General features: G+C 44.8%; 1 protein-coding gene across 1 annotated transcript in view; it reads right to left on the bottom strand.

The window, feature by feature from the left end:
- Positions 1 to 200: 200 nt before the first annotated feature.
- The window catches only part of si:dkey-22o22.2 (neural-cadherin), a 100,113-nt gene continuing 86,253 nt past the window's right edge, over positions 201 to 14,060 (bottom strand). The window contains exons 27-33 of the mRNA XM_049584911.1: positions 13,570 to 13,750; positions 12,694 to 12,860; positions 12,300 to 12,564; positions 11,322 to 11,502; positions 10,972 to 11,222; positions 9,376 to 9,533; positions 201 to 7,287 (exon numbers count right to left, since the gene is read on the bottom strand). Coding sequence (XP_049440868.1) covers positions 6,616 to 7,287; positions 9,376 to 9,533; positions 10,972 to 11,222; positions 11,322 to 11,502; positions 12,300 to 12,564; positions 12,694 to 12,860; positions 13,570 to 13,750 — 1,875 coding nt within the window. The 3' untranslated portion in view covers positions 201 to 6,615. The remainder of the gene's footprint in view (positions 7,288 to 9,375; positions 9,534 to 10,971; positions 11,223 to 11,321; positions 11,503 to 12,299; positions 12,565 to 12,693; positions 12,861 to 13,569; positions 13,751 to 14,060) is intronic.

The following is a 14,060-nucleotide window of genomic DNA, read 5'->3' as shown; positions in this document are numbered from 1 at the left end:
CAGTCTGTACGTGATCTGTGGGTGCCGAGTGTGTGCGGACAGTTAACAGTGACAGCTTTGTGTATGGACCGTACAGATGTAGGAACTTTTGTATCTTTTAACGGCAGGTAGCGCATGTATCCAAGACAGATTTCCTTCCTTACATTTCTTCTTCTCTTCTTCTGAATCAGAAACTGAAACAGATCAAAGTTTTGGGGAAAAGCCATTTTTATTAAAAGTCATATACAAAAGGAATATTCCATGTTAGGCTGCTATAAAACGTCCATATGTACATCATATCATACAGATCAACACTGCTCACGCGCACACACACACACACACACACACACTGAACTGCTTTAAAAATACTGAATTTACACAAACATCAACAGATGTGTCACAGTACAGACACAACATCTGGAGCTTCACATCAGTTTAGAAAAAGACACCTGTGTTGTTCCATTTGGATGCATAGCTTTGAGTACAATTCTTTTTTTATTCAGGTACCAGAAGAGAAATCAAACTGTTCGACTGTGAAGTGACAAACCTGGGAAACTCTTTTTCAGCGCAACAATCCCACAACCTCAGCGGCAAATATTCTTTACTTCCTGAACGTATTGAGACACTCACGACCTGAAGTGTAAATCAAAAACCTTTAAAACATCTGGATCTGTTTGTGTTGTCGGCTGAGGATTGAGTTACGCACGTAAAGACTTTATCAAATATCATATTAAACTCTCTGATTGTACTCTCTGCCTGCTCACGCTCAGGGACGCTCCCTCACTACACGCACATATAAAACTACATTCATCAGGCGGTGCAATGACAACATACGTAGCCGAGAGGTAGGCTGGGAACAGAGATTAAAGACTGTGGACACCACCCAACAAACTGCTGCTTCACATCTTCTTTCTTTAATATGGGAAGCTTCTAGAAGGAAAGTGTGTGTGCTGCTCAGCTGGGAGGTCTGAACCGACTTTTTGGTCCTCATCTCGCCTTCAGGAGACACGTGAACACTGAATCAAACTGGACGCTCTAACGCAGGTGAAATGAAAAGTTTGCAGCTGAGGCAAAGACGTGCAGTCACAGAAGACGACTGAGTGAACACTGAATTAATTCAAGTTGAAATTAATCTGCAAGTTTAGATCTGGGAGCAACAGAGAGAGTCGCAGCGACTCTTGAACTCTGTTACGGTGATTATCGTTAGTGTGTGTGTTATGTTGTGTTCACACCAAACGTGATGTTAAGGTTCGTGTCACATTACACTAAAACATTTGTGTTGACTCGTTTCCTAGTCGTGAAATCACTGAATCGATGAATGAACTTCGGCCAGTACGTCCTCAGGGTCAAACGTCCCCGGAGAATCTCAATACTGATTGGTTATTGCGGCACGAATTGGTCACTGAGGTTCAGATTTATTTAACTCCTACGAATATAACGCAAAGTCATGCTTCTCGCTTAATTTGCATCATTTGTCTATTTCGTGTCATTGGCGTTGCATCCATTGTGTTTATTGCAACACTCAGTGGGAATTCACGCCCAATCGTGTCTTTACATTGACTTTACACATAATCCAGTGCCCAGGTTGCTTTATTCGTACCCGAACAGGAACGCATCTGTTACAGTTACAAATTATAATCAGTCAGATTTGCTTCAAAATCTCTGTTCTTCACTTTGAACCTGGTGAATCAGTAACGATCATTACAGGTTGTTAAACTTATTAAATAGTTAGAAACCTTCCTAAGAGTTCAGTGCTGGACAAAGAAGCATTATAGCCTAAATATTCTGCTTTAATGTGAATACATCTTTAACAAAATTTGGATTTTTGTGTCCACACATTGGCCCGTAGTTATCTCGTCTCACATAGCCGGGCCTGTCTCGGGCAGCTATCTGACCGCGTGCTCTCAGATCTGAACTTGCAGATGATTAAAACTTGCTTTGTGCTTCCTCAACAGTTTTGTCATTAATAAATCTCTACACATATTTGGCCTTCACTGATCTGCGGCGTTTAAAGCCGGTTGACCTCGTCTCTCTCTCTCATGGCCTTCCAGCTCACATTAATGTGATTTAGCTGCACGTCTGTGGCTCCTCCACCTGCCGTGTGACGAGGACGCCGTCACACAAACAGACTCTGAGCCTCTGAGTGGCTTCACTTCTACAGTCAGCAGTCTTAACACAGAGCCGCAAACAAGCTGACCAACTAATAGAAACACTCAGTGTAACACCGTCCAGCACATTAAAGGGATAATTCAGATTTGAACTGGGGCTGTATGAGGTACTTATCCACAGTCAGGGTGTCACATATAGTTCATGCCCCCAGTTTGGAGAAGGAGGTTAAAGTCCAGCACAGTTCAGAAATGTACTGATGTGGATGGAGACAGCAACAAAATGTATTTAAGTCGCACCTAAAAAAAAAAAAAAACAATATCACTTTTAGTGTATGCTATATTTCTATTATTTTCACCACTTTACCGTTGCGTCAGACAGCCCGCTCCAGTGAGGAAGGTGTTAACAGCTTCGGTTCCTCATATAATCTCTCACTTATGCAGAATATTTCTGTGTTGAATCGACACTGTACCCTACGCCGTAGCCTGACGTGCACCTCCCCAGAAATATAACCACATGTCACGGTGACGCAGACCTCCTGTCTGTCTCTGTAAGCTGAAACCATTTCCCTCAGTGGAAACAAAGCTTTTATTTGTTTTAATTGAAATTGTGTCAAAAAAATTGGACGTGATTTTTCATCAGATTTTACAAAATAAAAAACACAAAACATATCGATCCAAAAGATTTTTAAATGTACAAACATAAACACTATATTTCTTAACACTCCATGAGGTTTTTGACTATTTTTTTGAGACGAGTGCAAAGGCATTTTGATAGTTTTATCATTTCTGTGCGTTTTCTGCGTCATACGTTTGGTCCCGTATGTAACGAAATGACATCATGACGAGCGTACAACATGATGACACAGAACACAGAGGCCTTAAATTTCTAAAGAAGTTAATGTTCTAGCTGTTCTGGTTTCCATTTTAGATCTATTTAACAATGATCTCCAGCTGCTGTCGCAGGATGTCTGTTTTCAAAGGGTTACCAGACTCCACTGACAAAAACAGTAATTTTAGCTCAGTGGAAACAGGAGCTGCTTTTCTATCACTGCTTCGATCAGTTAGATAGTTTGTGTTATTGGGTGACTCTGATGAATCTGAACTAAAACTTTAAAGTGCCAAAGTCACACAAGGACCCAAACAAGCTAACTGTTTGGGGCAGTAGTAGACCAGCAGCTCCTGTGTTCAGTGATGATAAATTACTGATTTTCTGAACGGAGTCTGGCTTTGAGGAGAGCGATATAACGGCTTCAAAATACCCTCAATATAGCGCCCCCTTAAGTGATAATGAGTTTTTTAGGTGGCTGAAACACATCCTGCTGCTGCCCCCGTCCACAGGTTTGCTTAGCCTCCATGTCAGACTCTAGCCTGCTTCTCCAAACCGGGGCGTGCCTACTGACATCTTCTGTATGTAATGTACTGACTATAGATGTGTTCCCCGTACAACCCTGCAGCAAAATATCCGAACTATCCCTTGAACGCGGTGCACAACCAGCTGCAAGTGGACAGGAGCTTCTGGGAAGTTTCTACAAGGGAGTACAAAAATAATCTCATCTGAAAACTATCAAATCTTATTTTACATGTTGGAAACACTGAGAGGATAAAAAGTGTTTCACCTGGTGTCTTTTTTTTATTTTTATTTTTTTTTATACTGGCAAACAGATCCGTGTGTCCTGTGTGAGGACTCTGAATCATCCACTAGTGCAACAGGAAGGTAGAAAAGAGAAAATAAAAGCTGGTTCTTCTGTTTGTTGGAGGTTAATGTGTGGAAACATCGACAGCAGCGACATGAAAAGATGAATCTACAGAATACAGGTGAAAGAAAAGTTCGTCCTTCGGTGGATTTTCTTTGTGAAAATGAGTTTTTGTTTGTTGGGTTTGGTTTGTGTGGCTGGGGTCAAAGTTGGAACTGTCGGAGCGGAGATAAAAAGATTAAAATGCTACATTAAAATGCCCTTAGAGAAGAAATTTGAGTTCCCTTTGTGAGACTCACATCAAGGCCTTGATGTTGTTAGTGGTAACAAATGAACCAGAATCATTCTTACAGTCACCCTGACTTAGTTTGGTGGTATTTTGCCTCCAAAAACACAACAGTCACCTTTTACTCTGAAAGTCCTCGTTTCAAGAGAATAAAGCCAGCAACCCACAAACTGCCAACAAATTAAATAAACACAGCACACGCTGAGCTGCTTTAAAGGAAGAGGAGAAATAAATAAAGATGCTCCTGTGTGACGCTGGCACACGAACGCAAAAAACTTCTCTGTGTGCTTTGTTGTGTCGAGCGCCTGAACTCTCAGACCTCCGACTTCTTCGTTTTCTACATGAAGAAACATCCGGATCACATGATGAAGCTGCAGCCCTGAAAGTGTCACCGCTTTACTGCCGCCATCGATCTCCACCTGGGAGCAGAGCTGCTGTGTTCACGTCACGTTTACTGGAGGCTGCTGAGCAGACGGGATGATTTCTGGTAGCGTCTGTTGTTCTGAGGCCATTTTGAAACACAGAACAGGGAGACTTGTGTGCAGGATACTAACATGTTTGACTTTGGCAAGACAGACTTTGGAAAATATTTTGTTGCTCCATAAATCCTTCAGGTAATTTTTCAAGTAAATATACGACTCACCTGTGAGGATGTGCTCTTTATGTTGTCTTATATGATGATAAATATCTTTAGGATACAGAAACGAGACATTTTAAGACGGACTGTGGCTTGTGGGTCTGTTGTAATCTGCATTTCACATTTGTTTCTGACATTCAAGAGACAGAGAATCAAGAAAACACTTGGCGGATTGATAGATAATGAATTAATACGCGTATTAAACTACATACATACTGCTGCAGCCACAGAGGGGACAGTGAAGTATTCTACGGACACAATCTGCCCAAAGATTCAAAGCCTTCAGAGTGTGTAGGATTTTAACATTTTCAATTTTAGCAACTCTAAAATTATTTGACAACCAGTCAACCGAAAGATTTGCTCTTTTCTTTGTCTTGTGTGATGATAAATATATTTAGGACATGAATACGGCATTTTAAGGCTGGCTGTGGGACTGTTGAAATCTGCTTTAACACATATTTCTGACATTCAAGAGACAGTTAATCGAGAAAATACTTGGCAGATTAATAGACAATGTAAATAATAGTTAGTTGTGGCCGTAAAGTATATAACAGACAAACTGTTACAGCCACAGAGGGAGTTTGGTGTTTGCACGAACTGGTTCACATCCAAAATGCGTGAAATATATTCTGAATAAATAAAAACACCATTGATGAGAACTCTAAAAGGTTTAGAAACTCTTAACTTTGAGTGTGAACCAGTTTGTTTCTGTCAAGAAATTGATTTTTCAACAAACTAAACTGGTGCAGACAGAATATTTTCAGCTTCACACTTTTTAAATGTGTTTGTTTTACTCACATCACAGCGTCTCTAACGCAGCTTCCTGTTTGAGACTCACAGGTTGAACTGTTGGTCTCACCTCTAATCAGGAGCAGCAGCCAATCAGGACTCAGAGCTGTGAGGTGGGTCTGGTGCAGCCAATCAGAGTTTAAGGCCCAGTTGAAGCAGAAAACAAGGCTGCGTTCAGCCCCAGCAAAACGTTTATTTAAAGGGGCTTTATTTGCGTGGACAACACATTTACGTTGCCAAAGCAAGGGTGAAAAAAAGGAAAATGAAATATACCGTAATTGTTGCTGAGGCTGAATGCAGCCCTGATGTTTCAGACAAATCTAATGTTTCCAAAATGTTGACAAATTTAAATTTGTAATTTAGACTTGCACCAACTTTCTGTGTTTCTTTGTTTGGTTTGAACAAGAAAAAATGTTAATTTCTATTTTCTGTCTTGTGTGTTCCTCCTCCTCATGTCTCCTCTGTGCCTCCTTTTATTCTATTCTTCTGCACTGTGTTTATCTCGCTGCTGTAACTCCTCCCCAACCTGAACTTTAATCTGAGGTTTAATCAGCCAAAAGAACAGAAAATATCTCTGTGTTTTGACCGGTGTGGACAGAGAGCTGCAGAACTGACCTTTACCAAATGGCACAAACTTTGGAGATAAATAAAAAGTGATCATATTCAGACTGTAATTTAAGGTTTATTTTGAGTTTACTTTTTGAGGACGAGCAGAATATCGGCTAAAATAAGAGCATTAAAGTGTGTCCTGCATTATGACCTGTCTTTTCTGTCTGTCTGCAGATGTCAAAATGTCCATGATGTATATTTATTAATAAATATATGTTTAAACAAATGACCACCAACAATATTTAATTATATTTGTGCTGCAGGGCTCCCTCGCTGGTAAATCTGGCCTTGATAATAAGGCTGGGTGATTTTTTTATTTATAAAAGTCAAATTATTGATTAAATTATTATAAAATGTTTAAAACAAGAGCATCAATATGATCATTTATTTTATGTCAGACACATATTTACTGTTGTGATATTGTTCTGAGACTGTTTTTGTTTTTGGTTTCAAATTAGACGTGAACGCAGCACTTAGCTCCTCCCACTCTGCATTAACTCTGTGTAGCGCCCCCTAGTGGTGATGAGGCAGGGGGTCGTGGCTGTGGCTCCTCTGTATGTATGCCACTGCGTCCCTGTATGTGAGCGCCAGCTGGGGCCGGTCGTACATCTCGCTCAGCGCCTGGAACTTGGGGCCCCACCGCGACAGCGTGTCGTAAACAAACCCTCCTTCGTCTTCTTCCTCCTCCTCCTCCTCCTCGTCACCAGGGGCGGTGACAATGTTTCTACGTGACGCGGCTGAGCCCAGTGAGCTGAGGCTTCCTGCCGACGACCCCGAGCCCTCCACACACCAGACGTGGTAGGCGTCCGGCGGCAGCGCCTCGCCGTCGTTGTCTGCCTCCCAGATGATTCGTGCCACATAGCTTTTAAAGTCCACGTGAGAGCGCGACCCTGACGGGGCGTCCACATAACCATCGCCCGCCTCCGTGTCCCTGCCTACGTTAGTGGTGAAGTTAGCGTAGGTGGTGTCGCTGGTGTAGCCGTTGGTGGTGGCGTGCTGATAGTGGTGGTGGTGATGATGCGGGATGCTGAGGTAGGGAGCACCTGAGCTGCAGGAGGAGCCGGACGGGTGAACTTCCTCCTGGGAGCCGGGTGAGGATTTGATGAGCGGGGCGGTGGTGCAGGACGAGGACTGGGACAGACTGGAGCACAGCGGACGCTTCAACTCTGTGATGTCATATCCGTTCTGGAAGAGAGGAAGGAAAGTGGACGCACAGTTAGAGGTATCGACCCTCAGTAGCTAAAGAGGTGACACACACATGCAGGGCTCCACATTGAGGCTTGTCTGCTTGTCAGGGTAGGGCTGAGTGACGTGGACAAAAACTCACATCTTTGTATTTTCAGGCTGATCCTCGGCTAAAGTCCCCTGTTATTTCTGCTGCATGTGTTTTCCCACAGCAGGGCAGGTAGAAGAAGTTTACCTGTTGGAGGTGAGCTGTTTACAGAGGTGCAGGAAGAGCGTGTTGTCTGCAGCTCTTCATCAGCATCTCACTGTGGCTGTTTCTGCTCTCACTCTTCCTCCCTGCTGTATTATCAGACTTGTCTTTATTGAAGAAAAGCTGCTGACAAAGTTCAGCTAATTCAGTGATAAACATTTCATTTCCTGTAGATTCTTCACAGTAAAAGTCCCCTGTTATTTTGTTATGTAAAAATTTTTATTGTGAAGCAGCAAAGTTGAGTTTTCGAGCAGCAACTTCACTCAACTTTTAATGCTGCTGATAGCGAACATGAAACAGTAAAATAAAGATATCTGAACTAAAAACAGGACGCCAAACGTCACTGCTACCCACTTGAGGGTGGTCGGCCCAGCTTTTTGATCTACTCTGTTGAAGGTCCATCTCTGGCGCAGCATGGTGCCTCCAAACTGATAATGGAAATGCAAATTGTCACAGCAAGGCTTGACTTGGTGCGGCCAAAAGTGACAGTGGCAAAGGTCCACAGAACTGCACATGTGCTACTGCGGTAATTTCATTAATCTCACAGACTTATTTAGCGTAGCACGTGCAACATATTTTGTCCAGAGTTGTGTCCTGCTCTCGTAACCCTTTTCCACTGAATCAGCTTTGGTTCCAGGTCTGTTCATGATTCCTCGAACCTTAGGACTGTGCTCAGAGCTTCACAAAACCATCCAACACTTGCTCTTGGATGACCACTGACAACAGCGATCTGTGTGTGTTCACCCTGTGAGACGATCCCATCACCTACACAGACCCTGGGTCCGTCCCAAGTCTCTTAAATTACTGCTAGTTATCTTACCTAGCCGACTTTGCTAGCTGTTTAGCCCCTCCCACCTAGGAAAAAATGCAAGGAGCTAGCGCTAGGAGCGATGAGCGAGCATTGTTGGTTTAAGAGACATGAGACGTCCTTTCCACTGAAGCGTCACGTGAAGCGACGTCCATTCCTGATGACGGCGGCACCGCTGGATCTGCCCCGTTACTATGGGTACATCCCAAGTCTCATTATATTCGCTGACCAAAACAGTAGCCCCCACCCCCCGCCGTCATGACTCTGGTCACACACTTTTGCATGTATTACCATTGTTATTGAGTCATTTGTTGAAGTTTGTGCAATTACAGAACGGTCTGTAGCCCTGCTATTCCACTGTCACTGTGATGAAATATCATTACTCTTTGAAGTAGGTACGTGAATTACAGCAATTTGTTGCAAAGAATGCATGTAACGGGTACTTACTCTTGTACTGTTTCCGCCATCTCGTTCAAATGTGCCAGATGTAGAGGGCAGGTATTTATACGTCATGGTGTTCAGCTGAAAAACTCTTCCGGATAGGAAGCTCTCGACCATCCTAGCTCGTAGCTGCTTAAAGCTCGCTGCTAGCTCCTAGCGCTAGCTCCTCACTGCACAAAGAAGAGACTTGGGACGGCCTAGAAGATGGCTGACCTCAAACGACTTCCGGTTCAAGCAAAGAGCTAGCAGTAGCGCTATAAAAATAAAAGACCTGGGACGGACCCCCAGAAACCCATCAGGACACCTGTGCTCGAATATCACCACATGACCCCAAGTTTACTGTGTCACTTCCTTCCTTGTGATTTCATTAAAAACAAATTGATTTAAGAATCAGTGAAACTGATTTTGATTCCGTTCATTAGTAAAATGTTCCAGTTTCAAACTTTTGACAGTTTGCAGGTTTTTTTTGTTGATTTTTTTTTTTTTTTTTTTTACAAAAGTGAGCTGTTATGTAAAAAGTAGAACATCGTACCCATTGTGTGTGTGTGTGTGTGTGTGTGTGTGTGTGTGTGTGTGTGTGTGTGTGTACCTGGTCCTGCTCCCCCCCTCCCTCCTCGTTGTAGTTGAGGATGTTTTCTCGGATGTCCTCCCAGCTCTCATGTTCAGCAGGGATGTGGTAAACTCCTCGCTTCCTGAACTTGTTACGGCTGCCTTTCTGGTTCCACACTGTCACCGCCACCAGCACCGCTGTGCGACACCACACACACACACACACACACACACACATGCACAGGACAGAGTTAATATGCATCTGTGCGTAAATGTGCCTCTGCGCCACTGGGACAGATTTCATTTCCTTCCTGTCTGTTAGTAGCAGCAGCAGCAGCTCATTAACGCTGCTCTGTGGAGTCGTTTCGCCCCGATATATTAACACCATGATATTTATAAACATCAGTATTATTACTATCAACAGGTGAAATACACATGAGCCCATTAGTGGGAGGAGCGTCTTTAACATCACTCTGTGAGTCAGAGAGTCAAATTTAGATGGAGACAGGCTTCCAAAATCTCCTTCAAAATGTTCGTCCCCTCAGAGGTGAGCAGGAAGCAAGGGGGCTGATGGGAAATTAAGTCTTAATGTGGAAGAACATACAATACTGTTAGAGCCATTTCCAGCAAGTTTCCTATTATTTTGTGAGTCCCTCTAATGCGCCACCTGACCCAGCATCTCGGGAACCTTTAATTAAAGGCAGGTGTTTTGGTTAATCTTAGTTTTTATTGTTTGATGAAGTCGTTTAATACCCCATTGATTTTGAATACGACAGTTAAGACAATCAGTTCATAGTGTCATCCTGCAAACCAATCATCTCTTAAACCAACCGAAGCACCTGGATCATCAGACAGTGAGTACAACTGAACCAAAGACAGTGAGTTTGACCTGGAAGCCGCAATTAATACCATCACGGGGGGCGATCAACGAGCAGGTTTAATTCATCAGATGTACTGACGTCTTCAAAATGAATTGTTTTGTGAAGCTTACATAACTGCTGTCTGTAGGTTCACGGTCGATGCTAATGGAAAACCTATTGATCTGCTCTCACACTGTTACACAAGTTCAGAACAAAAGGTTTTCAGAGGAGACGGCTGCATTTACGTCACGTTTAATGACACTCATGACTCTGAGTTTGAGTTGACTGATCTGAGCTGATGTTAATGAGCTGATAAAGTGTCGCCTCTTGTCTCGCATGTAGTGTTTCAGAGATATTCAACATTAGTGATGTTATGATGACATCATCAACCCCAGAGCTACCTTCTATGGTGTCCAGTATGTCAGATTTCCTGTTCAGAGCTTGGTGGTGAGAAGTGCAGTTTATTTTCTGATTACATTAAAGTGGACGTCACAAATATTTTTCTCTTAAGGCATTCCACTTGCCGGAGCACAGAGAGATAACTAGCCCTGAGCAAGTGCTAATGTCGGGCTCTGTGATGGTAAAAAACACTTTGCAAATGGAGACGTTTCATATATCTGGATGTTAAAGATAAATCTCTCACTGTTTGGACTGTGAAACCGAAAGACAGTAAAACAACTTTGGTTCAGTAAACCTTTGATTCATCCAGGTGCAAAATAAAAACTTCAGTAGTTTCTCTTTAACGTGACTTCATGAGTAACGCTTTTGTCTCTTACCGAAGAAGACGAGCAGACACATGCTGATGGCGAGTATGGAGCTGGGGCTGAGGGCGGCCAGCCGGTGACCTTTGACCTGCCCCAGCTCACAGCGCTGACCCCTGAACCCCTCCTGACACCGGCACCGGTAGCTGTCAGGAGACAGCGCCTGGCAGATGCCGCTGTTATGGCAGGAGGAGGGTCCACAGGGTGACGGCACGCAGCGCTGCTGACCGGAATCATCTGTCACCGTCACCTGACCGCCGGGGCACCTGGGAGAGAGATGAAGTAGTGACGTCAGAATAAAATCAAGAAGTAAACCAGTGGAGGCTGGGAGGTGTGTGTGCAGTAAGTATGAATGTGTCTCTAACTTGCACTGGTGTTTCCTCCACAGGTCGATGCAGCGTAGCGGGCTGCTGCACGGTTGGCTGCTGCAGGCGTTGCTAGAGCACCCCGAGGAAACGCCCCGCCTCTCCAGCACCGTCACCAAGTCCCGGCTCAGCCCGTCCAGAGGCAGGATCTGAGCGTTGAAACGAACGTCCCGCAGACAGCCTGCAGGAAGAAACATCCAGTTTAGTTTTTTAATGGAAGAAAACAAACATCTGAGGGTCAAGAAGAAGCAGAGTCACAGGGGGAAGGGAATATTTACAGTAGGTGAGAAAGCTTCTTGAGGACAAAACACACCAGCGGCGAACGCTCAGTGTACAACCCCACACTGACAGAGGCTAGACGTGCGTCACTGCTCCTGGACGCGTCGCCCCGCGTCACTTCACACCACTGTCCTACTTCCAGCCTCGCCACCCCTGGAATTAAACACACTTTCCATCCACTTGCTCTCTGCTTGTACAGACCAGCTCCCGTAGCAGCTTTTTCTCTCTGCTCCTATAGCAGCTTGACTCCTCTCCTCACGATGGACGTATAAAGAGGACTCTGTAGCTGTTGCTGTGTCTTGTATGTGATGAAGAATGGGTGAGGTGGAAAAATATGCCAAGCTAAACGACCCACAATCCCGTCATTATAAAGACAACGGCCAAAAAGGTGGCGAGTCATAGCTCTGGAGATCGGCTCTTCAGGTGAGAAATCAAGTTTGATTAGGGGCTGTCCACACCTGATTTTAACCTAACCCAGAGGTGGAGGAAGTACAGCTGCAGAGCGATTCGTCCAGTGTGCTGGGGGCAGCACTTGACACAAACTTGACACTTGACAGTTTCCTGTGGTGTGCCACATGTGTGAAAGAGAAACCCTGGACTTTATATGAGAAAACAGCACAAGACTTGATGTAAAACACAAAAATACATTCTTCACTCAAATAAGAAACCAGTAGGATCCAGATCAGATCCAGGTCTCACCCTGAAAGTCGGCCCTGTCTCCAGCATTCAGGCTGTTGCCGACCATCACGCTGGCCGGGTGAACCACAATCTCCCGGCGGCTCCCCAGCCGAGCCTGGACCTCCCGCGAGCCCCCGCCCTGCTCGAGCCGCAGGGTGAACAAGTTGTCGTGGCGACTCAGGCTGACCAGCACCCACTGCCCGATGTCCACCCGCTGGCCGGGGAGGCGCAGAGCGTGGGCACCGTCCCCGAGGTTGGCACGGACGGAGAGGTGACCCTCCATGATCTGAAAGAGACAAGATGAACATTTCCCATGATGCCTCATGCTTATGCTCCTGTGTTAATGCTGTGATGACAGACACATCTGTTGTGTGTGTTGAAGGTCAGTTAATGACGAGCTGACAGGTGGACTGACCTCCAGGATGATATACTCGTTGGCCTCCCGGGACATCACGGAGAGCAAGGTGCCCGAGGTGGCTCTGGTCCGGAGCAGCAGCTGGACGTTTGTACGACGAGAGCTGCCGCCTCCTCGGAGCTGATAACGCACAATGCTGCCCGAGTCGAAGGAGAACTCTGGGACGGCTGAGAGGAGGAGGGAGATATCGAGTCATGTTAACTGTGCTTCACTCACATGAATTAAAACTTAAATTCATCAGCAGCTTCACATCTGTACGTCAGCTCCACGCCAGTGAGAGTTTAAAATCAGTGGTTTTATGACTTTTATCTTTGGCACATGAAACAAACCTCGTCCTGCTGCAGAGACGCTGAACTGAACATGGATCAAGTTCACTAGCTTCAGCTGAATGTGAAGTTAAAACTGTTTTTGTCAGGAAGATAAATATTTAAGGATCTATTGAAGCATGCACAAACAAAATGGAATATTTTTGTAAAGTTGAATAACATACACAACATATAGCAACACACAGCGTGGTACACATATACGTATATCTGTCCCTCTGGCCACCAAGTTAGCATGTTAACTGATTCCCCCAAACAATACATACATGACTATCTCTCTATGTTTGAGTTAAATGACAGACACAACAAACAGGTCAGTGAAGCCAACAATTAAACTTCCGTGGATGTCGAGTGTTCGCTGTGAGCGGACGACAGAATTAGAAACGCTGTCGCCGAGTCTCTCTGACTGCTTTTTGCTCTCTGTGTTAAAACCGTATCATATCAGACTGACTGACTTTGTCTGCCCACAAGTCTGGGGTCATAACGAAGGCACAAGAATCTAATCATTCCCACAGAAAGAAGAAAACACGCACACACACACGCACTGGCTCACCTTTGTCACACTTGTGCCCGGTGTATCCTGGGTGGCACTCGCAGCTGAAGGAGCCCCAATCAGCGAGGCAGGAAGCGTGAACACCGCAGGAGGGACCGGCCGCCGTCACACACACCCCATCAGTCAGCCTGCACCCTGGGGCGCTGTCCACACTCTCACCTGGAGATGCCAGGTCGTACACCTGAGGAACAAACAGAGCCATGGGATGAGAAAGATGATCATATTTTTGTTCAAATCCTTTCAGCAGGAGTGTTTTCCTCTTTCTCTTTTTTATTTTAACACATATCAGTTTCCTCTCAGTCTTTACAAATCGCTCTGAATAGAGCTGACACAAAATGCCTGCTGCCCCTAGTCATGTGAACATGATTAGAGCAGTTTTTAGAAAATCTATAGTTTTCCTCCTTTCGCAGAGAGACTGAATCTGACGTGCACTAAATGTCTGAACATGCCCATTGTTTCCAGCTGGCAGCCGTGCAGTGCTCTCATTCTCT

This window comes from Epinephelus fuscoguttatus, linkage group LG8, assembly GCF_011397635.1.
Source record: "Epinephelus fuscoguttatus linkage group LG8, E.fuscoguttatus.final_Chr_v1".
NCBI lineage: Eukaryota > Metazoa > Chordata > Actinopteri > Perciformes > Serranidae > Epinephelus > Epinephelus fuscoguttatus.
The sequence above is the reverse complement of the archived record's forward strand: the minus strand, read 5'-3'. Positions and strand labels throughout refer to the sequence as shown.